The 23,827-nt window shown below is 48.2% G+C and overlaps 1 protein-coding gene across 1 annotated transcript in view; it reads right to left on the bottom strand.

Moving 5' to 3' along the window:
• The window catches only part of PLB1 (phospholipase B1), a gene marked incomplete at its 5' end in the record, with an annotated part of 105,219 nt that extends 82,060 nt beyond the window's left edge, over nucleotides 1-23,159 (bottom strand). Inside the window, 9 exons of the mRNA XM_081155860.1 lie at nucleotides 1,930-2,016; nucleotides 3,783-3,834; nucleotides 4,177-4,267; nucleotides 4,398-4,458; nucleotides 8,772-8,837; nucleotides 9,276-9,463; nucleotides 10,079-10,151; nucleotides 11,361-11,422; nucleotides 23,105-23,159. Coding sequence (XP_081011986.1) covers nucleotides 1,930-2,016; nucleotides 3,783-3,834; nucleotides 4,177-4,267; nucleotides 4,398-4,458; nucleotides 8,772-8,837; nucleotides 9,276-9,463; nucleotides 10,079-10,151; nucleotides 11,361-11,422; nucleotides 23,105-23,159 — 735 coding nt within the window. The remainder of the gene's footprint in view (nucleotides 1-1,929; nucleotides 2,017-3,782; nucleotides 3,835-4,176; nucleotides 4,268-4,397; nucleotides 4,459-8,771; nucleotides 8,838-9,275; nucleotides 9,464-10,078; nucleotides 10,152-11,360; nucleotides 11,423-23,104) is intronic.
• Nucleotides 23,160-23,827: the final 668 nt, after the last annotated feature.

Genomic DNA, 23,827 nt, shown 5'->3' with positions numbered 1-23,827 from the left:
CTATCTCGATCTGTAATCTGAACATCACTGTATTTAGAAAAATGCAACATGTTCAGGTAAAAATGCAACATGTTCAGATAGCTCATAAACTATCTTGTTTTATGAGAGTGAAAAACTGGAAATACCTAACTGGTTATCAATAGGGAAATGGCAAAATAAAACTTACTAAATTTACACCGTGAGATACTAGTTAGCAAGTCACTGGAATAAACTTGATCTATGTGTATCACATGACCAGATGTCAAAAACATTTGGTTAGTGGAAAAAATTGCTCACGATATAATACTATTTGTGTTCAAACTCAATCAGTCTCTCTCTCTTTTTCTCTCTCTCTTGCACATACACACACACAAAATACTACTAGGATTCATAGATATGTAAGAAACTTGGAAATAAAAAGGGAGAGAGCTGGAGGTAGTATTTTAGCTTTAGCTGTAATGTTTTAGTTTTTTGAAAGGAGAAAACATTTGTGCATTGTTGATCTAACTAAAATTATTAGCAGTAAATGAATGGATACATGCAGACATAGGCATGCATCACATAGTCAAGAACGCTTCAGGGCATAATACATGGAAGAATGAGGGAACTCACACAGCAATGCTTGAATGTGAGAAAAGAGTATAGAAAAAAGTCCTGAGTGAGTGTAAGCATCCACGAATGCATTCAAACATTTAAAAAATCAAACAAAAGCCAGCATGGACATAACTCACAGTACATACAATAGCACGTGCCTCCATGAAAAAAGAGAAAATGAATTTATCATGAATAGACAATTTATGGATGGGTGGATATAGAGGAATGCAGCAATGCCTAAATGCTTGTTTGAGCATTTTAATGCATGAACAGGTAAATTTGCAAAAAAATTTTGGTGTGCATATCAGCAAAAAGAGGGGCATAGAATAAACAGAGCTGTGAATTTAACCTGGCATGGGAGAAAAGAGAGGGTGAAGTAGAAAAATAAACCTTCGAGATCTACATGCCATAAACCCACGAGAGCTGGCCAGGCAAGGTGGGCCTCCACAAGCATTCTCCCAGGGCCCAACATCACTAAAGGAAGGGGGTGTGGGTGCTGGGCCAGGAGCCAGTGGGAAAGTGGGGCACTTGGAAGAAGGCCAGAGTACATGCCGTGGGAGAAGGGCACAGAACAGGGGATGGCAACAACTCAGGAAACTTCACCCATGCCTGTGCCATGGCCTGGAGGGGCTCTAGAAGGGGCTGAGAGGACAGGGGGCAGGTCATTGGACTACCATAAATAGCAAGGCCAGCTCGGTGGCCACCAGCCTTCAGGCCCCTGGAGAAGAGAGTGTGCCATTTATGTCATCATAGCCTAGATCAACTGATCCTAACCTGGACCATCTCCAATAAGGACTGAAGTCCTAGATAGTCACCTATAGAAATAACACATGAAGCCACGTGTTTTGTGTCCCGCATCCAGGAACTCTACTGAGCCTGGAGGATGGTCTGCGTACGTGAACAGTAGGCTTCCCGTTACAACCAGAGTTCATGGTGAACTGCAGTTCAGGAGGTGATGACAGAGTACATGTCTTGCTTTATTTCCTAAATTCAGTGATTAAATGAAATCAGAGTTAAAGAGACAAAATGATTTTTAACTAGGAGGCTGAATTTTCTCAGTCACAGAATGATCACTGACTCAGCTAATGCGCATCTCAATTTCCTTTACCTGATATGAAAGCCGGTAAGTTAAAACACCTGTCCCTGTATATAGTTCCTTGAGCCCTTAGATATTCATCCGTCCATCCATCCACCTATCTATCCACCCATCCATCCATCCGTCCATCCGTCCGTCCATCCAAACTCTGAAATAGATGCACCAGGCCCAGCCCAGGTGTAGACCAGGCAGGTTTAGTTCATTCACTCTGCACCTACCCCAGCATTTGCAATCCCTCTGACCCCCAGCCTGTGGTTTACCTGTTGGGCGGAGGGACACAGGTGACACAGGTTTGCATTACTGAAGAGCACATTGATGAGCTTCCAGTCATTTTGAAAGTCAAGTCGCTGAAGAAAAAGGAAACAGCACCAAAAAGTGAGAGTGGTAAGACCTGGTACCAAAAGAACTTTCTTTTCATATCTTTCAATTTCATATACCCACACCCATAAAATCATACTTAAAATCTTTTTGTCAAAAAAAGAAGTATAAGGTGGGAAATTCAAATTGTGTAACTTCTCCAGAAGACAGTTTGGCAAAATGCAGTTAAAAAAAGGTTAAGGGCATACTCTTTTACCCAACAATTCCATTTCCCAAAATGTATTTTAAGGAAATAAGGATACATGAAAGATTTAGCTGCAATAATGAAGCTTTGTTTATAAGAGTAAAAAACTGAAAACAACATAAATATCTAAAATAGGGGATTGCCGCACAAACTGTGAGTCACTCATAAAATGAAACACTATGTAGCTATTAAAATGATGTTGGAAAATGTAATTGTTGTAATGGAAAATGTCATATTTAGAAAAGCAGTTTATAAAAAGTGTCTACATATAACCTCACCCTTCTTTTATAAAGTATACACATGTGCTTGGAAAAAACACAGAAGGGGATGTATACCGAGATGTCAGCAGCAATTATCTCTGGGTACTATTCTTTTTGTTTATCTGAGTTTTCTCATTTTTCTATAATAAACATGTGTCACTTGTGGAACAAAAAATAAACATTTGTTTTGCCCTTTAAATGTAGCTTGAGCCTTGGCCAGGTGGCTCAGTTGGTTAGAGCTTTGTCCCGTACACCAAAAGGTTCAGGGTTCAATTCCCCGTCAGGGTACGTATCTAGGTACAGGAGGCAACTGATCGATGTTTCTCTCTCTCCCTTCCTCTCTCTAAAAATCAGTAAACATATCCTTGGGTGAAGATTAAAAAAAAACACAAAAAGAGGCAGCATGGTGAATCAACACTTTAGACTTTAGCTCTAACCAGCTGTGTGAACTTGGACCGGTCACATGAATTCCTTGGACTTCAGTTTCCTCATCTGCAACATTGTGGGGTTGGAGTCAAGACCTCCCAGCTGTTTTCCGAAATGTTGGGATTACTCTAGAAATTCCGTCAGTCTCTTGTTAGGGGGGAAACCAGCTCCTTATGGTGCCTCGCCTGCCTTTGTCCCTACCCGTGAGTGACCGGCAATGACCTGGCTTTAACGCCCGAGCTCTTCAATGAACGCATGACTGACGGAGACAGCGGCTGCCCTTGGTTCCAGCGGTTCGGGCTCAGCACTTGGTTAGAGCCAGGTGGGTGCCAGGGCCCTGGCAGATATGTCACAGAGGCCTCCACCTCAGAACTAAAATGAGCACGGTAATGAATAACAACAACGGCCACTTCAACAACGGTGGCAGCTGCGGGCTGTCATTGAGCACTGCCTCTGTGCCAGGTACGTCCAACACCTCATTTAATCCTTCCTAGGTCCTGTGCTACAGCCTCTTATGATGCCCATTTCATAAGTGGAAAAACTGAGGCTTAGAGAGGTTAAGTGCCTTGACCAACATAGGTAGAAAATTCAGGATTCCCATTTAAACTGGTCTCCCTCTGAAACCAAGCTTTCAACCACCTATGTGAGAAGTCGTGCAGTCCACCTGTTGACTTTTGGCAAGACCACAGGGAACACCACTGTGCATGTACGAAGTGGCCCTGTGTTTTAATGGCTTCCAGAAAGAGCATTTGGGGAGCACCCAGGCCACCCTGGTTGCTGAGTTCAGGGCACAGTGGCTGTGCGGCCACAGCTGCCTGGTGTGTTTGGTCCTACTGCCTCGCAACAGACGCGGGCGGGTTCTTACCTGGTTGTTTTTCATGTTCTCCACCAGTTCTTCTGCCTGAATCCACAAGTCTCTGCAGAGAGGGAGGGGAGCAGAGAGAAAACCAGTTAAACATAACTTGGTCCAGGGCTGGACGCTTGCCCCTCGGCCCAGCCCAGGAGCCAGTCTCTGAGTTCAAGGCTACACTGCACCACCCCTGGCTTCTGGAGGGCAGACCGTGACCTGGTTTTTTAAATTAGGCCCATCAGACACACTTACATCAGCGCAGGAGATGCACTTCGGCTTTGACTTAAAACAGACCTCTATTTTTAAACCTCTTTGACTTTGCCAGCTCCCCTCCCCCAAATCCTCCTGCCCAGGTGCCCGAGACCAAGAGGAGTACACAGCCCTCGAGAGAGCCAGGAAAGGGACTTACTCAGCACTAATTTGGGGTACCACTTCCTTCCCAGGGATGCACACAGGCTTCAGAACAGAGGGATTGAAGTGTCTGATGATTTCTGAAAAGGCTAAAGAAAGGGAGAGCTGGTTTGAGAGCTGTGGCTCTGACAGATGGAGGTCACCTGTAGAGACTGACCCCTCCGGGGTGAGTGCCCAGGGTCCCTGGCCCTGTTCCAAACCAAACCATGACTTTCACACCTGCCTTAGGCTGTGAGGTGGACCTCATAGCAGGCTCCTGGAAGCGAACAGGGGAACGGACCTAAAAATTAACATCTGTCAAGCGCTAGAGCAGGCCCAGCACTAAGCACCTTATATGTGTGAAGGGGAAACAGGCCGAGGGAAGCTAAGCAACTCCGGGAAGTCCCCAGGCTAAGTGGAGTCGTGCGCATTGGACGCGCTGGGAGTGCGCTGGGCCAGGGACCGGGCAGGCTGTCTCCCAGCCCCTCTCTCCTCCTGAGTGACAGCAGGGTGGGAAAGCTCCTGGGAACAGAACATGTCCCAGAGCTGACAGCCAGGGGATCGCTAAAAATAGCGCTGCCAGGGGCACTCAAATTGTGTCTTACTCCCAGAGAGAGGAGAGGGCAGAGCAGGGAGAGTGTTGTGGGAGGGAGACGCCTCCACCCTCACCCTCAGTCGTCCTTTCTCTCTGCCCCCACCTAGGAGAGCCGGGGGCTGCGTGGGAGAGAAGCCAGAAGGCGGCTTCCAAGGCTCCCTCCGAGGGAGCCAGCACTGTGCAGGTGGCGGCCAGGGAAGGGGTGGGAGTGGGAGAGCTGCTCCCGAAGCCAGGAGACTGGCCACTCAGCTTTGTCAGCTTGGGCAGCCACCAAGGTCGTGTGTGGCTCAATCTTCTTCACCCTCAACCCAAACTAATGAGTGTCCTTTTCTAAGCCCTGACCAGCTTGCAGAAGGAGCCCATTCACGAGAAGAGAAAACGGAAAGCTCTGTGGCCAGAGGAGGACTGCGGACAGTGTGTGTGCCTGTGTGTGTGAGTGTGTGTATGTGTGTGTGCATGTGTGTAAGTGTGCGTGTGTGTGAGTGTGCATGTGCGTGCATGTGCGTGTGTGCATGTGTTTGTATGTATGCGTGTGCGTGTGCATGTGTGTGCAGGTGATTGCGCACGTGTGCATGTGCATGAGTGTGTGCCTGTGTGTGTGTGTGTGTGTGTGTGTGTATGTGAGCGTGTATTTGTGTGTGTGCGTATGTGAGTGTGTGTTTGGGGAGCTGGGAGGAGAACACTTTTCCTCCCTGGCATCAGGGTCATCTGTGAGGGCAAATGACCTATAAGGGGTATCTGATGTTAAATGAAAAAAGGTAGCATATCATAAGCACATTCATGTGTAAAATAGCCAAAATATTAACAAGGATTATCTCCAGGTAGTGGGATATGGTTGATTTTCATTCTCATTTCACTTTTCTGAACCCAACTGATCTATTTATAGGTGAGGGAGTCATCACAAAATGAAGTAAGCTGACAATTAGACCAGGTCTTCTCTTTGAGGGGGTTGGTGAATGGTGGGCAGATGTTCCCCAAATAAAGTGCTACTGGTCCAGTTCTGGGGTCCTGGGGGAGGAGCCTCAGGACCCTGGCCCAGACACCCCCCCCCCCATGTCCTCTAACCTACCACAGCCACCTGGTTTCTCTCTGCTCAGATACCCTCAGGGACATGTGTCACATCCCTCTTCTAGGGTGTGTGACTACATATCCAGGTTCCCTGCCTGTCCTCCCCTTTTCTCCTCAGGCTCCGAGACAAAGTGACCAATAGAGGTACCTTCTCTTTACTTTTTTTAATTCTCACCAGAGGATATTTTTTCCATTAACTTTTTTTAGAGAGAGTAGAGGGGAGGGAGGGGGTGAGAGAGAGAGAGAAACATCAATGTGAGAGAGACACATCGATTGGTTGCCTCCAGCACGCGCCCTGACTGGGCCAGGGATCGAGCCTCCGACCTAGGCACATACATGCCCTTGACCGGGAATCGTCTGGGAATCGAACCCACGACCCTTTGGTGCACAGGCCGATGCTCTAACCACTGAGTTAAACTGACCAGGCAAGAGCACCTTCTCTTCATTTGCCAAAATGCTTCTGTGTCGGGAGGGATGGGGACAACCTGGAATCTGGCCATGAATGCACAGGACTCACCTGTCACCACTCCCATGCACGTCACATGTGGCCTTTTTCTTGCCCTGCAGGTAGAAGCAAACATGCAAGTGTCAGACTGTATTTGTCACCTGCCAACACCCCTTCCCTGGCTGCTTTGTCTATTTCCTGACAGGCTTCAGCTCAGCCTGGCTCCGCTTCTTAGATTGTCCTTCCTGGAGCTGGAGACACAGCTCAGATGGCAGTGGAGTCACCCAAATGGGGTGCACAGCTCCATTTGGGCCCTTCTCCCCATGTCTCCAGTCTGGCCCAAAGCTGGAAGGGGCTGCGGATCCTGGTGTAGAATGAGATGGGCCCTGGTCCACCCTGCACGCTGCCCTGAGCAGAGCAATGAGCCTGGTTGGGGGTAGGAAGCGAAAATCCCGAGTGTGGCCTTTCCTGCTTTCTCTCCCATGGGATTCACAGACACAGGGAGTGTCAGACAGGGAGGCAGGAGGCTGGGTTCTGTCCTAAGGGGGCCTGGAGCAAGGCCTTTCCTCCCTGGTCCTGGGGATTCCCCATTAGCGAAGCCAGGAGAGCAGATCCTCCAAGGCTCAGCCCAGCTCACCGCCCTGTGAGCCCAACATAGTTACCGATGCTGCTTCCCAGTGCCCACCATCCTGAAGTCTGGAAGCTGGAAAAGATAGCAGGTGTTAACCCAGCCCAGGAAGGCGCAGAGCCTGTCCCCGACACCCCAGCTGCCTGTGAGACAGCCCTTCGCACTGATTAAAAGGGAACCATGGATCTGGAGAGAGGTTGAATTGCCTGTGCCAGCTTTTCGGGGGGTCAGAACTCAGCGAAATAGAAGGTGTGTGTGTTTCCTCCGACCCGAGAACAGGGGCAGGAGAGCTTAGATTTAAATGCGTCATAAAGTCCTATGAATATTTTACATAGAAACAAAACCGATTGTTAGACTGTGGCTGTCCATACTCTAAAATTAACTTTGTTTATTGTCTGTCTCCCCTGAAGAGCATGTAGGCACCAGGAGAGCGAGGGCAGGGGATTGTATCTGGTTTGCTCTTGACTATATTCCTTGGAACTAGAGCAGCGCCTGACACAGCATAAGCACTCGGTCCATATTTGTTCAATAAATACTTGTTGAATGAACAAAGTAAGTTTCTGATTTTCCTCTTGGTAAAATGCGGATGACACAGGGCCCTCTCTATTGGTGTTTGGAATCCTGCTCAGCACACAGAAAGTACTCAGTACACGGGAGCTATTGTCAGTGCTATTATTTTCAGAGATTTTAATTCCTAGAAGACGGTGTCTCCAGGTATGGTGGAGACAGCTGTGCCCACACTGCCCACACCCAGCCTGCTGCTGCTTCCCCTCAAAGGCTGTCCTTCCTACCCACCCAGCTCAAGTGACAGCCAGTCTGTAAAACCGGGTCCCGCTGAGGGAGCCCTCCCGGGAGGGCAGGCTGACCACGACATTTCTCTAACTGGGAATGGAGTCCTTTACCCCCCACTCAGCAAGGAGGAGTGTGAACAGCAACATTTCCAGGGAAGGGTAACAAGTTAAATAAAAATCACACTAAAATGCCAGTCAGGGCTCATGAACAAAGATGCCAGCAGGCGCAGTCATGAGGGAGGCAGGCCTCCTGGGGCTGAGGGCATGTGGATGGCTGTGTTGGACCAAAGCAGAGCTCCTCCTCAGAATAAGGTTGATGGGGGGTAGGGGGGAGGTGAGGAGAGGAAGGAAGGGGGGGAGCAAGAGGAACAAGGCTCAGAGTGGGGAAGGGCTCATGGGAACGGTAATGGGGCAAACCCAGCCAACCCCTGCGTCTCCGTCGGGCCTGTGGCCAGGCACTGCCTCTCCACACTCGCACGGGCCCGATGCCTGCCTTGTGGCAGGTCCTATGCATGGCGCTGGAGACACAGTGAAGTCAGACACAGGCCCTGACTTCACGGAATTTTATAGAGTGGGTTGTAACCTCTCCGGCATAGAGAAATGTCTATGACACTTAACTAAGCAAAAACCAATCACACATAGTCTATTACAAAGAGACCTCATTCAGGTTACACAGACACACGTGCACACACGCACACACAGCCTCTTTCCCTCCCCCCCTCCCCAAATGTGTGCTCGCACGTGCCCTGAGGCAGGGGAGTAGGAGATGTGCATGGGGTCTCCAATATTTTACACTATATGCATGTGCTGAGATTGAGTTTTACTCATATTAAACATGAATCGCAAGTGTTATTTGAAAACAATTTTTACAAACATTTACTAATCTGATATTTAAAGTTCTATGAGGAAAAGGGAGTCTAGAGCCATTAAACAAGCCAGGGCTGGTTCCTGCCACAGGCAGGGGTGCCTTGGTTGCAGAAAGCGCCAGGAACTCAAGGCAAACGGCATCCCGTTGTGGACTTTTTCCATTTTAAACTCAGCTTTATTCTTCCCAAGCCTGACTTTTTGTACACCGGGCTAAGCTCACAGCAGCCGGCTCCCCCTGCATACAGAGGAAGGCGGCCTTCTCCGAGCTGGGCTTCCAAGTGTCATTCTGAAGGCGGAGGGGCTGTCAGTGTGATGAAAATGAGTCTGGGCTGGGAGACCACCCTGGACTGAAGCTGGTTTCTAGCGCGGGACCTGGGGCTCACAGGAGAAAGGATGGGCTGAGTGATAGGCAGGAGCTGGGGGACTGAATAATTCAAGAGTGAGGAGCTCTTTCAGAGCTGGGACCAAAGATCGGAAACCTGACTTGCAGTGGAGACCTTCCTGCAGTGAATTTCCTGCCCAAAGTGGAAGACTACGAGTCCTCCACACATGCCACACATTCCGGGCTCGGGACTGTGACCATCGGCACGCAGGGACACACGGGCTCAGCCAAGTCAACACACTATCCGTGACATGAAACCTCTTTTCTCGTTTATTCCCATCTCCCCTTTCACAGCTCTCCCAGCGGTAAACCTCCCACCGCCACCCCCTTTGAAATACTCACAGACTTCACATTGCCAATGGCTGCCACAAATTTAATATCAGAAGGCTTCAGAGTGTGGACTGTGAAGATAAGAATCCAGGTAAGAAGGTCAGGTCTACATTCCCCGCAATATGGGCCCAGGATGCCAAACGGGAGGGGCAGGCCCATGCTGCCCAGGCAGACGACAGGTGCTGAGGTTGGGTCTCTGGCTATGGGAGTGGAGAGCTGAAGACCAGGTGGTTGCTGGGAGCCCTAGGAACCTGCTCAAAAGAGGCTCGCTCCTCTCTGGAGGCCACACTGTTAACTGAACTCAAGATCTCCAAAAGGTGCCCTATGGAAGGTCGCTTATGGCCCGTGAACACACGTAACCATGAGACGCAAGCTGTATGCAAATAGTACAACAGGAAGCCTCCTTGACCCACCTGGGCTACCAGCATTTTTAGAATTCAGCCTCCCTAGAAACCACTGACATACTCCCTGGTCATGTTACGGGCTCCCAAAGAAGCCATTTCCTAAGAAATGCATTGATTTCCTTCTGTACCTACAGACTCCTTATGTGACGGCTCCCATAACCCCACCTGGCCACCAGGAGGGGAGCGCTCCTGGGGCTGCCCTCATCAGCCAGGCCACTGTGGGGCCACTGGGTTTATCTCTGACCAGTGTGTCAGTCTGTGTCCAGCCACAGAAATAAATGAGGGAGGGAAGGAGAAGGTGTGAAGGGCTAGGATGGGAAAGAGGAAAGACTTGAATGGCGAAAGGTCCAAGAGAAGTAGGGCGGGAGCCTCTGCTGACCACACCAGAGTCAGGGCTCAGGGGTCACATACCTGACATAGCTGGCACATTGGATTCTGACTTCTTTGGTTTGCACGGGAATGGAAAAGCCCTCAGGCTCCGCAACTGAAACCAGACATCAGAAACATCAACTGTCTTGAATGGAATACTGCAGGTCCCAAGAGCCTGGTGTAGAAATGGCCATGTACTGGTTCTGTCTAGGCTCGAGGTCCAGAGGCAACAATTGTTGTGTGCTTAATGCCATTGAATTATGCATTCAAAATGGTTAAACTGGTAAATTTTATGTTATATACATTTTACCACAATAAAACATAAAATAAGAAGCGACCCAGTGTGCCTAGAGGGAAAGATTTTAAAAATCCATTTATGCTATGTTTATTTGTACTATCTGCTTCCTCTCTTTTAATTTGATTATTTACACAAAAGCAGGTATTTGGAAGCGTACGTTGATGTGCTGCTGGAAACGGAGTAAGCTTGAAACTGGAGACTTATATCTCCAGTTTGGCCTGTCCTAAGCCCAGAGGGCTGCTGAGAGCAGAGGAGGGGCTGGGAGACCAGTGCTCAGGCCCTCAAGGCCACTCAGGATGCTCACAGGAGTCCAGAGCAGCCTTTGCTTCTGTTACTCACATGAATGGCTTTGGGAAGGGAGATAGTATGTTTTCTCCCCAGAATTGAGAGTAGAAGAGAAAATACAGCAGGTCCTTCAATAAAGTCATTTCATTCAACTTCTAACATTGATAAGATGCCGTAGAAGCTTAACTCTTGTTTCTAGCAGTTGGCCATGGAAAAAGTGGTTTCATTACAGGTTGTTTCACCGCAGTTACAAGAACCTATCAACAACATTAAGTGAGGACTCACTATACTCCAACAGGGGGAACAGTGCAGTTAATGAGTTCCTTGACCAGATCTCTCACTATTATAAGACACCAGTTAATTCCTCCTGAATTGCTGATTGCAGTAGGAGATAAAGCATTTACTCTCAGCTCTTATCTTGTGGATGTTCTAGGAAGACCTTACCCAGATGCCTTCAGATAGCTCACAGCATCTGCTTCAAGGTTCATGGAGATAACAGTCCATTTATAACTCCCTCTGGACACGTCTGGGAACCACCTGCTCAGTCTTCAGGAGTGCTGAGCCCCAGGTTCCAGGAGATATAGTCATGCTGCCTCTCCTGCCAGGCAGCCAGGCTGTCCCTGGGGAAGCAGCTCATCCAGCCCATTCCCTCATGTGTGGGATCTGCCAACTCGAATCAAGACTTGGATTTTCCCACTGGAAGAGACCTCACTACCCCTCCAATGAGGACAAAACTCTCACCTCTGGCCATAGCTGCTCGTCCAGTGTATTCTTTCCAAGAAAGGTATGAGCCTGGGTGGGCCCTAAAATAAAGCAAAAATAGTTCAGGTTATTTAGCTGAAATGAACTCCCACCCAGATTTGTACCTTCCCTGCCCTTCCTCCCAGCCTTAACGATGTGCCCAGCTCAGTAACATCCCTTGTGTTAGGAAAGTCTAGATTCCATTCCTCCAACTATCACCTCCATTATTTGGAACATCATACTTCCTTTAATGCAGCCTATTAAAGCAGAATCCCCAACTTGAAAAGCAGAAGTGTTATCTGAGAGGGGTCAGCAATAACCCTATACCATGCACAGGCACATCAGTGCAGATTCCGTTATTAGTTCCTTAGCAAAGGGCAGAGCTCTTGGGGAAGGTGGTGTTGGACAAACAGCCGCTGTTGTTTGGGGAGCCAAGACACAGCAGGGGAGGTGAAGGACATTCTGGAATAGTCTGACAAGTGATGTGAGCTTCAGAGAAGAGCCACTCATGGGATTCCCAGCAGCCACAACTGCACAATAAGGCTGGACAGTGGTTTCTCCAGGTGTCTTGCTGAATGCAGGCAAAGGGGGAGACAAGGCAGGTAGGGAGATGGTAAAGGTACTGTCTTCATCCCAGCTTACTTTGGGCCAGTCTTTTAAAACATTTTTTTTACTCTTAAAAATATATCATTTACATACAATAAAATAGACCCATTATAAGTGTACAAGTTGATGTGTTTTCCCATAAAACATTAACCTTTTAAACATACAAATAATAGTATAGTACAACTAACAGCACCCTAAATAAAGGACCAAAAAATAAAAACCACCCACAGTGCCACTATCCCTACAACCAAAAGCAGTTTCATTTGTTGACGCTCTCATTCCCGATCAGGGTGGCACACTTTTCACTCCGTTGTAATCAGTGTGGCTGCAATTTCGTGTCCTTCAGGCTCCCTGTAATGTTGCACCTCGAGCATTTTCCGTGTTGTTGCATAGTCATGATACACGTATGATACTAACGTGGATCAGAGGTCCGGGCCCCTTGCTTCCTCGGACTTCCCCCCACCCAGTTCTCTGCTCCAGATCCCAGGTCAGGTCTTAGCACGTGAGACCCCGACAGCACTGGGCCGTTCCAGAGGGAGGCCTGGCTGGGGGGAGGGGGCTTAACGTCTTTCCACCCGCCTTCTTCTGCAGCTTTCCTTTCTGACCCTGAAAACAAGTTCTCTGGACTCTGACGAGGAGCGAGAGTGTAGTGTTTCCATTTCACGCCCACTGGGAGGCCAGGCGCTGATTTCTACGTAGGAGCCCGTAACAGGGATGATGGCTGTCGCCTGCCCTCAGATTCCAGGGACCCTTCTGAAACTCCCTGAAGAGAGCGTCTGGGCAGAAAGAGCCACGGGATGGGAAGGCGCCGAGGTGTGGACAAGCAGAGCATGGAAAGGCTGAGAGAGGTTTGTAACTGGATGGGGGGGGGGGGGGATGAGGCTTCACAGACAGAGAGCAGGTGGGCTGTGGCGATGCCAGTGCCAGGCCCCTCCATGAGCGACGGACGGGGCATGACCGGTCTTTGAAGAGATGGGCGTGAAGGTGCACTTTAGGCTGATCATCGCTCGGAGTAGTGAGGGAGATGAATTAGCGGGGCGGAGATTTGAGACTATTTTGGTAATAATACTCTTTTGATGCCAGGATAAAAGCCTGTATGGTACCCAACCCTTATATGCAGCTTCTACGTGCCAGGCGCCGTTCAAAGCACTTACATGAAATAATTCATTGATCCCAACAACCCTATGAGATAAATAGTATTATCCCCACTTTTCTGATAAGGGCCCAGCAAGGTTAAGCAGCATTTTGAAGGTGACACCATTAGCAAATGGTGACGGCAGGATTGGAAAATGGGCAGGCTGGCTTCATGGGCCATGCTCATAAACAAGCTAAGTCACAGCCTAACTCTAGACAAGGGCTCAGCAAGCTTCTCTTGTAAAGGGCCCAACAGTCAATATTTTAGGTTTTGCAGACTATACGGCCTCTTTCACAATTACTCAGCTCTGCTGTTGCAGGGTGAAAGCAGCCATAGACAATATGTAGACAAATTAACCTTATTTATGGAGACTAAAAGTTGAATTTCAGCCCTAGCCCGATTGGCTCAGTGGTTAGAGCGTCGGCCTATGGAGTGAAGGGTACGGGGTTTGATTCCGGCCACAGGCACCTACCTTGGTTGCAGGCTTAACCCCCGGCCCTGGTCGGGGTGTGTGCGGGAGGCAACCAATTGATGTGTCTCTCTCACATTGACGTTTCTCTCTCTCTCTCTCCTTCCCTCCCCTTCCACTCTCTCTAAAAAGCAATGGAAAAAATGTCCTCAGGTGAGAATAAAAATAATAACAGTAAAAGCTGAATTTTGTAAAATTTTCATGTGTCATGAAATACTCTTTTTTTTTTGGTCATTTAACCAACAACTCAGAGTTCATGGCCTCTCTCTCCTCCTGTAGGAAGAAGGGAAGGAACACATCCCACCATGTATGCGGGTCCTGACAGAGGAAATACGGACAACTGAAGCCATGACAGAGGGACGTGCAAATCTCTGGCCCACAGCCCTGCTGTGCTCCAAGACGGCCTTCTGGGGGCATTACATTCCTGTCTCCTTGTATCTTTCCTCGCCACACTCACTACCCAAGGATCCCTTGCACTCAGTTCACTGGAACAAGCCTTCATTGGACTTGCACAGAACCCCTAGACCTATCTTCTCATCTCACAGAGCATTGGGTGCAAGTATTGAGCAGCTGAAAGAAGTAGGAACAGGCCTGTGCCAAGCCAGTGGGCTCTGCTGGTGGTAAACCCATAACCAGAAGGAATCAATTGGCTCCGGGGTGCTCAGGGTTGAGCTTGTTTAGTTGCTCCTGATTCTGAGTCAGATTGATTTGGTAGCTAAGATACCCGTCTTTCTTCTTCAAGGGCTCAAACACCTTAAAGAGGCCTCGTACAGAGCTACCCAGAGCTAAGGTAGAGGACTCACCTCTGGCAGGTCCAATCAGATAAAGACATATTAGCAAGAGAAACTCCATCTGGATTCTGGGAAAGAGGGAACCCTGGTATAGGGCACCCAAGAGCCACGAAGAGCAACTGTGAGCAGAAGCTCCTAGTGGTGAGTCACTGCTTCTGGGAGTTCTGGAACCTCAGAATAAATCCATGTTTGCTAACAATGGGGCGTGCCCTGAGGTTCTCAGGTTGGCCCTCCAACAACCCGTCAAACTGCGCCAGTGCAGGCTTCTCTGCCCTATTTTTTTTTAAAAAATCTTATTATCAAAATAACATATAGGCTTTGTAATAAATTTTAAAAGCTATATCCTTTCTTCTTCAAGTGTTCTTGACAGTGAAGTGTGGATGGCTGGTTATTTTCTGCTTGGCCCCCTAAATCAGCCCTTTTTTGGCCCTGTGCCCCCAGAAGGCTGATCTCTATTGACTTGATGCCATGAGCGCTGGTTGGGTTTGGGTTCAGGTTGGGTTTAGCCAATGGAAGGTTGGAGTGAGGAAATGGACACACACACACACATTGAGGGAGAGGGAGAGAGACAGGAGAGAGAGAAACAGGAAAGATGAGCAGGAGGAGAGAAGAGAGAGATTGAGATTGAAGTACTTTTGTTCCTATTCCTGCCAGTCTGACACTGGCTGGGTCTTTCCATGATGGAGCTTCTGCCAAGTGTCCTCTCCTCCATGGCTCCAGCTCTCAACCAGGCTATGGTAACATGCATTTCTTCCCCTGCCCCTTTAGGCCTAAGGAAGACGATAGTTTCTTGCTGTGCTAAAATCTGGATGCCCCAACTCCCTCCCCCCCCCATCCCTCCCTCCCTCCCTTTTTAAAAAATTTATCTTTATTGTTGAAAGCATTACAAATGTCCCCCTTTTCCCCCCATTGATCTCCTTCCCCCTGCACCCCTCCTCCCAGGCAGGCCTTCACCACACTATTGTCTGTGTCTATGAATTATGCATATATGCACGTAAGTTCTTAGGTTAATCTCTCCCCACCCACCCACCCACCCACCCCTGCCTTCCCGCTGAGATCCCTCAGTCTGTTCCATGGCTTCTATGTCTCTGGATCTATTTTGTTCATCGGATTATTGTGTTCATTAGATGCCATCTATGAGTAAGATCATGTGATACTTGTCTTCCTCTGACTGGCTTTTTTCTCTTAGCATAATACTCTCCAGGTCCCACTGTGCTGTCTTATAGGGTCAGGGATCCTTGTTTTTACAGCTGCGTAGTATTCCATGGTGTAAATGTCTGAGAAGATGCTTGATATGATTTCAATCTTCCTGAACTTGTAGAGACTTGTTTTGTGTCCTAACATGTGGTCTATCTTTGAGAATGTCCCATGTGCACTTGAGGAGAATGATTATTCTGCAGCTTTGGGGTGAAATGTTCTGTAAATGTCAATTAAATCCATCTGATCTAGTGTGTCATTTAGAGTCACTGTTTCCTTGTTGATTTTTTGTCTGGAAGATCTATCCAGTAAAGTCAGTGGGGTGTTAAAGTCCCCTCCTGTGACTGTATTGCTGTCGATCTCTCCCTTAATGTCCTCAAGAAGTTTGGTTTGGTTTGGTTTGGTTTGGTTTGGTTTGGTTTGGTTTGGTTTCCAGCCTATGTGAGTCTTTTGCTCTGAGTGAGTCCCTTGTAGACAGCATATATCTGGGTCTTGATTTCTTACCCATTCAGCTACCCTATGTCCTTTGATTGGAGCATTCAATCCATTTACATTTAAGCCCCTTTGAATGCTGCTCACGCACTTCTGCGTTTCTGAGCCCTGACTCTTCAAAGTAACCTGAAGTGTGTCAGCTCAACAAATGGCCAGGGGTAGGTAGGCTGGTTTCAAAAGCACAATTAAAACAGCTTATACCCTCTTCATTTATAGATTTCCTTTATGGTTTCCTACTTAGGCAGTGTCCAGAGCACAACTGTCCACCCCGGCCCTTCCTTGAGGAAAGACAGTCATTCTGTGACCTTGATCAAGCGTTACCCTCTCTGAGCTTGGACTTCGTCATCTATAAAGTGGGGAGGAGACTGGACCCCCTGCCTTCTTCATGGGGTTGTTGTGAGGATCAAAGGAGAGGAAAGTGCTGTGTGAACAGGAGAGGGGGCTGGACACGTGAGGGGTGAATCACCTCCCTGGATGAAAGGAAGGTATTTGCCCCGGGCAGTGGGGAGAACAGAAAAGGCATTAAAGCAACTCTTCAGTGCACATTAAATTCTTGGGCTCTTTGAAAAGTGTGTAATGTCCTCACAGCAACCCGCAAGAGTAGGTAGAAGCAGGACTTAGGATCCTGTTGGCATTTTTTGATAAGCTTAGAGAGGCTAGGTGACTTCCAGCAGCTCACATGGCCCAAGGGCAGGGGCAGGCCTCACAGCCTCACTTCATCTAAGCAGTGAGCTGTCCTGGCGAGCTGGGAAGGGGAGGGCCCAAGCCCGCCAGTGTTTGTCCCTGTGCTGTTTTGAACTGTAAGCCTCCGGGCTTTAGCTGCCACCCAGGCAGCATGTCATTCCCACGCGCACCCAGGGCCTGTGGGCTGCTGCCGGCCACCTGTGAGTGGGCACGGCACGGGACCGCCTGTGGGTGCCAAGCCACGAACCAGGAGTCACGCCTGGCTGCTGCTCCGACGGTGGTGCTCTGAGGAACACCGGATGTTGGCCGGGGGAGTCACATGCCACGGTCAGCGCAAGGTGCCACCGAGGGCCAGGGAAACTTTCTGGGGTAGCTAGTCCGACCTCTGAATGTTTGTTGTAGAATTCTGGAATGGCCGAGGTGGGCGGATCTTTGAGATCATCTTGTTTTAATGCCTCTGGAGACTAAGACCCAGAGAGTTTAGCGAACTTGACAGAGACCATTCAGCAAATTACCAAAAGGGCCACAAGACTCCTTCACCGACTCTGGCACGCCTTCCTTGAGACCAAGGTCTTTTACAAAGTTATAAAAAGTCTTGTTCTATAACCCGAGTTCCCAGCATGTGGAAATTTATTCTGTGGCCAGGTCTACCAGGCCAATATTTGCAGCTGCCCTTGCCTATCAGTCCATCTAGTTTTATCATCAGAATGCCAAAGGGTGATATAGGATTTACACTGCCACAGCCTCTGGGTAGACACGACCTCTAGTCTGATGAAATTACAAAAACATTAAAGAGAATATGGAAAATCCCACGCCACCATTCTCTATATACTCCGTGTCCTGTGCTGACCACCACAGGGAGACACCACCGCCCATTACAGATCCCTTTCCAACCAGAGACCAGTGCACCCTCCCGTCTTCATCTGCTGATGCCGCCCAAGACCCCACACCCACACCCTGTGCCCCTAGACCAGCAAGGAGGCTCCAGGGAGCATCCTAAGAGAGAACATTCCAGAAGCTGACTTGACTGACTTTATGACCTCAGACAAGGACAATGCTTTACTTTTATTTTTGATTTTATTTTAATTTTTTAAAAATCCTCAACTGAGGATATACTCATTGATTTTAGAGGCGGGGGGGGGGAGACATAGAGAGTGGATAGAGATAGAGACAGAGACAGAGAGAACAGCAATTGGTTGCCTGCCATGCATGCCCTCACCAGGACTCGAACCAGCAGCCTTTCGGTGCATGGGACAGCGCTCCGACCTACTGAGCCACCCCGGCCAGGGCAGGGATGCTTGGCTTTGAGACTGTATTTTCCCCAGCTTACTCATGGGGCCAGTTGAGGCAGAGCCAGAGTCAGGAAGGAACAGGCTGAAAGTGAGCAGGCGGTGCCTGGGCGGCACAGGCTGGAGCCCGGCTCCCCCTGCGCTAACATCCTCCGTGGCTCCCAGCTGCAGCTTCCCCTCAGCCGCCCGGGCCAGAGCGTTAGAGGGGACCAGGGACCCTCAAAGTGGGGGGGCGCTGTAGTGATTAGTGAGCTCCTACCAGAAGGGACTCTCAGGGAGCTGTGCGGGGGAGGCACATGGTATCCCCATCAGAAGGCCTCCTCCCGGAGACAAGTGGGGATTTCTGGCAGAAGGGAGCGCTGTTCCTCACTGCGATGCACCGATGCACAAATGCAAGAGGAAAGGGTGGCCTAGGGTGGGAGAGAGGCACGTGGCCCTCCCAGAACCCAGCAGACTCCCCCCAGGCCTCTTGCTAGGAGCCAGCACCCTGATCACCAGTGTGTTGTCTCTTGACTCCCGACCTTTCGTGTCTGAGGCCAGCAGACACATCTTGCCCCAAACACCACTTGCATTAGCTGCTTCCCTGCTGAAGAACCTTTCATAGCCCCCCACTTCCACTCTAGCAAATTCAAATTCCAGTCTGCTGCGTGCCCTTGGGCCCACCACTTAACCTCGGTAGGGTTCAGTTCGTGTAAATGTAAAAGAAAAGATTTGGATTCAATCGTTTCAGAAGTCTCTGCAGGCAGAAAGACACTATGATCATCTCTACTACTCCCTGTGTCTTGGGATTTCAAAATTCCACTTTATCTAACTTGTCACCTCCCCAGCACCAACCCTGCAGCCCAGATCAGGCCTGCTCCCTGCCCCTCACGCCCATGTGCTGAGCCCCAACTTTGCCTTTGGTGCCGCTACTGCCCACACTCGCATGTCCTCCTGCTCCTCTGTTTATTTAATGCCGCTCAGCCTTCCACGCTCAGCGAGTTTCAGCTCCCACGTGAAACTTCCTCAGCCCACGTGCGTCTCTCCATTCTCCAAATCCCAGTGTCTTTATTGCAGCTCCCTGCACCTAGTTTCGTACTTAATGCCTCTCCAGTGATTTTATGCAGGTCGGTTGTCTCTCCCCAGAGGGTGCCTCACATCTGGTTTATTATCTACCAGCCAGGCTCAGCCCCACTCTGGGTCTTAGAAGGGTGCTCAGACAGCTGACTGACAGTAGCAAAAATACAACTCCATGAAAATGATTGACAATAAAGTCCTAAAAATCTGCAAGCTCCAGATGACATCCCAGGCAGGCAGGACTCCTGAGCTTCCAGAGAAAGTCCCATACCTGGGCTTGCTACCAGAGCAAGACTTTGGAGACAAGTGTGCGAGTTGGAGCAGGGGTGGGGGTGCCACCAACTAGGTATACAACTCCAGCAAGTCCCTTCCCCTCTCTTATCAATAACTGGAAGGACTTGGGCCACTCGAAGTTCCCCAACGTTTCTTTCAACTCTTATTTGGAAAGACAGTATTTCTAGAAGGGGACACAGGAGTCAGCTTAAAGGAGCTCTCAGTGGCCAAATCTGTAATAACTGGAGCATCAAAATAAATAATGACAGGACTAGATTATAACGCACTGTTTAAGAAAAGAATCTGTAAGTCCATTTTATATTAAAAAGAGAAAACATACAGAGTGGGGAAGAGAAGAGAATCTCTTTTTTTATGAAGGAATTCCAACTAACAATATTAGACGAGGTGATAGACATTTTAAAATCACCACTTTACACTCATCATGGTAAAAATCAATTCAGGCAAGAATGACCATTGGATACTAAAAACCACCGGGTATAAGAATAGTCACAGAGTCTCATAGCATTGCCCTACAGATAACTTATAAGGCATATGGGGGAAGGTACCTTTCAAGGGAGAAATCTGGCAGACACCACCATAACCAAATTATCAAATTTAACATCACCAATTAGGGTATTTACCAACGTCAAGTGTATCCCCTAATGTGACACAGCTAGGACACAACATTATCTAGGTTGCATTTCTGCCCTAAGAGTTTAATCTGATTTTAGCAATAAAGAAACTATTGGGACAAATCCAAACGGAAGTACACAGGACAAGGGCCAGCCTAAAGTTTTCAATGACACAAAAAAAACAAAAAGCCTAAAAACCTGTTCTAGATTAAAAGAGATTAGAGAGGTAGGACAAGCAAAGGCAATGTGTGATCTCTGGTAAATCCAACAAGCAATGACTGAAAAAATAAAATTATAAGTCAACCAATTTAATTCACCACATTAACAGATTAAAGAAGTAAATCATACAATCATCTTAATAAGTGCAGAAAAATATTAGATAAAATTCAACATCCACTTAATAATTTTTTAAAAACTGTTAGAAAATTAGGAATAAACTAGAGCTTTCTTTTTTTATGAAGGAATCTATAGGAACCTATAGATAACTTTTTATAAAGTTATCTATAGGAAAGCCAGTAGCAAATACCATACTTTCTGACAAAACATTAAACATTTTTTTAAATTTAATTTGGGAATAAGAATACCTGCAACCATCACTGTTGTGAAAAACTGTCATGGAGGCACCAGCCAGGACTGTAAGGCAAAAGCTAGAAAAGGTACAGAGATGGAAACGAGAGCAACAAACCTGTCATCACTGGCAGGATTCTGTATAAAGAAAACCCAAAAGACTATAAAGATAAAATTAAAATGTATGAGTTTAATTGGGTTCAAAAATCAATATTAAAAAATCAATTTTATTTCTAGATAACAATAACATTTTCAAGATAAAAATTTAAAAATTCGTTTACCATACAACAAAAATCATATGCTTAAGAGTAACTAATAACACATATGTAAGACTTCAGCAGAGAAAATGATAAAACTTTGAGAGGCTTTGAAGATCTAAGTACATGCCCACGGTTTGGAAGACTCAGTATTATAAAGATCTCTATTTTCCCCAACTTGGTTCATAGAATTCAGAGCAATTTCTGGTGTTTTTTGTTGTTAGTGGTGGTGGTAGAAATTGCCACATTGATAGTAAAATTTAAAAGTTTTGAAAGTTTAAAGCCAAGTCACTCCTTAAAAAGAAGAAAAAATAGACTTGTATTTCCAAATAATAAAACTTACACTAAAGCTATAGAATTAGCACAATGTGTTATTGGCACAGGGATAGAACCAATGGTCTAATAAAGCAGAATGGAGTTTGAAACAGATGCAGGCACTTGTGAATCTCTTATATAAGAACAGAGGAGGCTTGTTAGGGCTGCGAGGAAACAACTGTTCAATAAACGGTGCTGAGATAACTAAGGCATCTGTATGCAAAATATTATATATAATTGGGCTTCTCTCTTACACCATTCACAAAAGTCAATCCCAGATGTATTAAAGACCCAAAAGAGAAAATCAAATTTATAAAATTTTTAGGAGGAAGAATAGGATATCTTCACAACAACAAGGCAGAAGAGCAGTTCTCAAATAAGAAGCAAAGAGCACAAACCATAAAGGAAAAATTAAAAACCTTTGGAAATAGAGACACTGAACATACAAACAGACCAAGGCCGGACCACAGCTGACAACAGAACTCTGACCGCCCACATATCAGCAGCATCCTGCCCGGGAAGCCCAACCTCCATCCCTGCCGCAGTCAGCCTAGACGGGCAGGACTTGGCCCATGACTGCAGCTTCCCTACTTTTGTCCCTGCTTCCAACCAGAGAAAGCCAGATATATTCCCCAAATGAATCACTTAGGAGGCCTCGCCTCTAGTTAGCCGACCTCCAGCTTCCCCATGGCAACAGCCTCCAACCAGAGCGCACCTGAAGCCTTTTCACTCTCAAGCTTTCCCACTCCCCCACCTGCCCTGGAGTCTCTGCCCAACACAGGGACAGTGGCTGACCCCCTGGCTATAGCAACCTCTGAATAAATAGCCTCCATTTGTTCTCATTTGGGAAGTTTTCATTTTCCCCTGAATTAAGGAATTTGTTCATCTAAAATCTCCCTAAAGAGAGTGGAAAGCTTCAGAGTATCCGGTATCTGCGGTGTTTATAACCCGCAGAGACAGCGCACAGCAGATATGAAAATTCCTGAAAGTCAATGAAGAAAAGACAAACCATAGGAAAATGGGAAACACGCTTGAACAGGTACTTTATGAAAGCGGAATTCAAATGGTCAACAAACATTTTTTTAAAAAGCACTGCAGCCTCGTTAGCAATTAGGAAATGCAATCACCCTGTGCAATAAGTATAGCAGGCGTTACATCCCCCCACCTCCACCCCGCCCGCCTTGCACCCCCACCTAAAGCCTGCCAACCTTGCACACGCACTTCCCCAGACTCAGAGGGTGTCTGACTTGTCCAAGGTGAGCAGCAGGACTGGCGCTTGGACCCCCAGGCCAGGCTTCTGTCCCATGCCTCCTTCCTTCCCTCTGTGGCCTCCAGGGCAACACTCTGGGCCCAAGCCCCTTATCTGCAGAGGCTAATATATCGTCTTTAAGGCCCTCCTCAGTTTAAAGGATTCTGCCTTTTTAAAGAAAGGGGGGAGGGAGGAGCCAGGGGTCGGATGACGAAGGGCAGAGAGGGACAGTGGCAGAAGCTCAATCGTCTCCTAATTCTTGGAGTCGGGAGAAACTAGCCCACTCTCTCCCATCAGGGTCAACAGCCCTGGAGAATGTGGCAAGCCTTTAGAATTTATCATCGTGAAACCTGCCGTCCTCTGTGCTTTTAGCAAAAATGAAAATCAGAAACAGAATGACCCAAACGTGCATATCGCTAGTAACGGCGTTTCCATGTTAAGGATGGGAAGGAAAAACCCAGGCCCAGGGAGGGAGCACTGCCCAGGCCACGCAGCACAGAGACTAGAGTCCAGCTCTCTGTGGCTCCCTGCACCATGGAGCTGCTCCCTGGCCCTTCCTACCTGCCCAAGACCTGCCTCTGGCCCCACAGCCCTGGGCACTTCACCGCAGCCTGCAGCCTGCTCGGGCCTAAACTGTGCATTTCGTGCTGATGAAAAGGGCACATTCCTCCCCCAGGCTCCATGTCTTACCAACTTGGGCCCCCAGCAGGGATGACCCATGGGCAGACTTACCTGGGCCCAGAAGCAGCAGCAGCCCCAGGAGGAAGAGGTGTGGCCGCAGGCCCATGTCGGAACCTTCCAGGTGTCGCGGGCCTGGGATGAACCGTTTCGGCAGATGGACGGGCTCTCGTGCCTTCTCCTTTTATACGCCTCTGTTGTCTGATAACGCGCCTGTCATAAATGTTACTGGGTTCACCTTTGAAAGGGGTCAGTGGCCGGCTGCAAATGATAAACATTAACATTTAGGCAGAAGATTTCTCTAGGTGGATGGGTCAAAGGTGGGTAGCATGTTCTAGACAAAGGCACCAGAAGACCAGGCCCACACAGTTCCCTTCAGATGGCCTCCCAGGATGGTGGGTGCCCAGACATTGCCACTGTCGGGACTGGTCTGCTGGGAGGAGTGGGGCCTGGAAATCCAGGTGCGGGACTGGAATCCCAGACCTGCCCGCGCTGTGAGAACGTGGGTGCGTCCCTGAGCGTGGCCTCAGCTGTCAGTTGTAAGCGATGGAAATAAAAGCCTTGAAAGGAGTGGAGCTGCTTAGTAACAACTGTGAAGCATGAAGCCACTTCCAAATGTGAGATCTCATCGTATGACATGTGTTCCCACGGTGTCCCCGGAGCGCCGCTGAGTACCCTGGTCTCCACGACGCACAGAGGTTTGTTTCTGTTGTTTCCCGCTTGCCCCCTAAGCACGGGCGGCCAGAGTGTTGGCCTGAAGTGCACACCGCACACATG

This window comes from Miniopterus schreibersii (genome assembly GCF_964146895.1).
Source record: "Miniopterus schreibersii genome assembly, chromosome: 13".
In the NCBI taxonomy this organism is placed as follows: Eukaryota; Metazoa; Chordata; class Mammalia; order Chiroptera; family Miniopteridae; genus Miniopterus; species Miniopterus schreibersii.
The sequence above is the reverse complement of the archived record's forward strand: the minus strand, read 5'-3'. Positions and strand labels throughout refer to the sequence as shown.